This window comes from Hyperoodon ampullatus (assembly GCF_949752795.1).
Source record: "Hyperoodon ampullatus genome assembly, chromosome: 14".
Classification (NCBI taxonomy): Eukaryota; Metazoa; Chordata; class Mammalia; order Artiodactyla; family Ziphiidae; genus Hyperoodon; species Hyperoodon ampullatus.
The window spans coordinates 35,500,552-35,504,134 of record NC_136927.1 but is presented as its reverse complement, the minus strand read 5'-3'; the positions used below and the strand labels follow the sequence as shown (position 1 = coordinate 35,504,134).

Genomic DNA, 3,583 nt, shown 5'->3' with positions numbered 1-3,583 from the left:
GGGTTGTTTCCATACTTTGTGAATAGTGCTACTATGAACATTTTGTAAAAAGTTTTGTTTGAACACCTGTTTTCAGTTCTTTGGGATATCTACCTAGGAGTGGAATTGCTGGGTCGTATGGAAATTTTATGTTTAATGTTTTGAAGAACAGCCGCACTATTTTCCACAATGGCAGCTCTATTTTATATTCCCATGTACTGATTGGCATTTTTCAAAAAGAATTTTTTGGTCTCTGCCCCGGGTCGCCGCAGCCTCCGCCGCTTTCAGGCCTAGCAGCCTGAAGGGAAAAAAAGAAAAAGATTAAAAAAAAAAAAAACCGAAAACGCTTTAAAACCTTAAAAAAAGAAAGAAAAAAAGAGCGAATCCTCCTCGGAGAACCCGCGGGGAAGTCACTTTTGCACGCTTCCGTTCTGCCCGACGCCGCCGTCGCTGTCGCCGCCGCCGCCGCCGCCGCACCTGGGCGTTCGTCGGTCCCCGTCCGTCGGTCCGGTGGTGAGCCGCTCGCGCGCCCGCGTCCACGCGCCTCAGCCCGCCGCTCGGCCGCGCCGCGTGGCAGCCCCGCGCCCGCCGCCCTCGCCCCCCGCGCGCCGGCCTCCGCGCTCCACGTGTCCGCGCTGCCCTTCGCCGGCCCCGCGTGGGAGGCGGTTGCGCGCTCCGGCTGCGCGGGTCTTGCCGAGTCGGCACCGACAAATATTTGGTTTCCCTCTTCCCCGGGTTGCTGTAATCTTAAACCGCCGGGAGCCCGAGGCCTATATTTATAGAGAAACGCACGTTCCGGAGGCCGCCGTGGGCACCACTGGGTTGCCTCGGGAAGAATTTTTGTAATTTGGAGGACAGTCCCCGTTTTCATTGTTTTCATTTTTTGAAATTGGGAGCTTCCAGACCAGGACAGCTGAAAATTAACAAACTCCCAGGGAGGGCCATATTGTTTTTGAGAGCCTTTTGTCTGTGGTTGGGCAGTCTCGTCCGAGCCGTCCCCGCACTCCTCTCCGGCCCTCGGAGCCGACTCCAGCTTCTCTGAGCTTCACTGCCACCTGTGGGCCGCGGCTCGGAGCGGAGCCCCTTTTGTCCTGTGTGGCCCCCCGCTAAGAAGTCCTCCTGGCGGGGCTCGGGGTACTGGGGGCTGGGGAGATGAACGCTGCGGCCAGCAGCTACCCCATGGCCTCCCTGTACGTGGGTGACCTGCACTCGGACGTCACCGAGGCCATGCTGTACGAAAAGTTCAGTCCTGCGGGGCCTGTGCTGTCCATCCGGGTCTGCCGCGACATAATCACCCGCCGCTCCCTGGGTTATGCCTACGTCAACTTCCAGCAGCCGGCTGACGCTGAGCGGGCCTTGGATACCATGAACTTTGATGTGATTAAGGGAAAGCCAATCCGAATCATGTGGTCTCAGAGGGATCCCTCTTTGAGAAAATCTGGCGTGGGAAATGTCTTCATCAAGAACCTGGACAAATCTATAGATAACAAGGCACTTTATGATACTTTTTGTGCTTTTGGAAACATTCTGTCCTGCAAGGTGGTGTGTGATGAGAACGGCTCTAAAGGTTATGCCTTTGTCCACTTCGAGACCCAGGAGGCTGCCGACAAGGCCATTGAGAAGATGAATGGCATGCTCCTCAATGACCGCAAAGTGTTTGTGGGCAGATTCAAGTCTCGAAAAGAGCGGGAAGCTGAGCTTGGAGCCAAAGCTAAGGAATTTACCAATGTTTATATCAAAAACTTCGGGGAAGAGATGGATGATGAGAGTCTGAAAGAGCTATTCAGCCAGTTTGGTAAGACTCTAAGTGTCAAGGTGATGAGAGATCCCAATGGGAAATCCAAAGGCTTTGGCTTTGTGAGTTACGAAAAACACGAGGATGCCAATAAGGCCGTGGAGGAGATAAATGGAAAAGAAATCAGTGGGAAAGTCATTTTCGTCGGCCGTGCACAGAAGAAAGTGGAACGGCAGGCCGAGTTAAAGCGAAAATTTGAACAGCTGAAACAGGAGAGAATTAGTCGGTATCAGGGGGTGAACCTCTACATTAAGAACTTGGATGACACCATTGATGATGAGAAGTTAAGGAAAGAGTTTTCTCCTTTTGGATCAATCACCAGTGCTAAGGTGATGCTGGAGGATGGGAGAAGCAAAGGGTTTGGCTTTGTCTGCTTCTCATCCCCTGAAGAGGCAACCAAAGCAGTCACGGAGATGAACAGACGCATCGTGGGCTCCAAGCCACTGTATGTCGCCCTGGCCCAGAGAAAAGAAGAGAGAAAGGCTCACCTGACCAACCAGTATATGCAGCGGGTGGCCGGGATGAGAGCGCTCCCCGCCAATGCCATCTTAAATCAGTTCCAGCCTGCAGCTGGGGGCTACTTTGTGCCAGCAGTTCCACAGGCTCAGGGAAGACCTCCATATTACACACCTAACCAGTTAGCACAGATGAGGCCTAATCCATGCTGGCAGCAAGGTGGGAGACCTCAAGGCTTCCAAGGAATGCCAAGTGCTATACGCCAGTCTGGGCCTCGTCCAGCTCTTCGCCATCTGGCTCCAACTGGTGTTCCCACAGCTGTGCAGAGCCTAGCGCCTCGTGCCACTGTTGCTGCCGCTGCTCCTCGGGCTGTTGCACCTTACGAGTATGCCTCCAGTGTCCGCAGCCCTCACCCCGCCATCCAGCCCCTTCAGGCACCCCAGCCTGCGGTCCACGTGCAGGGGCAGGAGCCGCTGACCGCCTCCATGCTGGCCGCAGCACCCCCGCAGAAACAGAAACAGATGCTGGGTGAACGTTTGTTCCTGCCCATCCAGACGATGCACTCAAACCTGACTGGGAAGATTACGGGGATGCTGCTGGAGATTGACAACTCGGAGCTGCTGCACATGCTGGAGTCCCCCGAGTCTCTCCGCTCCAAGGTGGATGAAGCTGTGGCGGTCCTGCAGGCTCATCATGCCAAGAAAGAAGCTGCCCAGAAGGTGGGCGCTGTTGCTGCTGCTACCTCTTAGACAAGGACAAACCGATTCAAAAGCCAAATAAACCCTCATGGAATTCAGCTCAGGGTTTGAAGACGTCCTAGCTTGTCCTATGGACCTCAACACCAAGAACCACAAATTTCAAATTTAATAGGTCATTTTGTATCAAAAGGTCAATTATGAAGCACCTAGAATTTTCAATTAAAAGAATATATTCTCTGGGTTCTGATATGGCCCAAACAGTGTTAACTTTTTTTTTCTATTGTGAGTTTTGATTTTTCCCCCCCAGAAACTGGTTTTATTTGATGTACCCAAGTCTTAAGTTTCTCAATAAAGAAAAAATCTCCATTAAAAAAAAAAAAAAAGAATGTTTTGGCTGTTGTGAGGCAAAAAGATCATAGGCAGGAGGTGGAGGAGGCATGGAGACCAGTTCCTTTTGTCCAGGGAGGAGGTGACAGTGGCTGAGACTTTATTAGCAGAAGTAGAGGTGAGGAAAAGTGGATGAATTCTAGCATGTTTTGGAATGTCCTGACTTACAACTGAAAACTTAAGGTGGAATTCTAGCTGTGAGAGAAAAATTGTACAAAGGCAGCCCTGGTCTGATTTTGAAGTGAAATGTAGTGGGGAGATTTGAATC

At 51.9% G+C, this 3,583-nt stretch overlaps 1 protein-coding gene across 1 annotated transcript; it reads left to right on the top strand.

Annotated features, from left to right (window-relative positions):
* Positions 1-1,125: 1,125 nt before the first annotated feature.
* LOC307062760 (polyadenylate-binding protein 4-like) lies at positions 1,126-2,979 on the top strand (the record flags this gene model as incomplete). The annotated part of the gene is made up of 1 exon (XM_079718603.1): positions 1,126-2,979. Exon 1 carries the CDS (start codon positions 1,132-1,134, stop codon positions 2,977-2,979), a length of 1,848 nt encoding a protein of 615 aa, XP_079574729.1. The 5' UTR covers positions 1,126-1,131.
* Between the last annotated feature and the right edge of the window lie 604 nt (positions 2,980-3,583).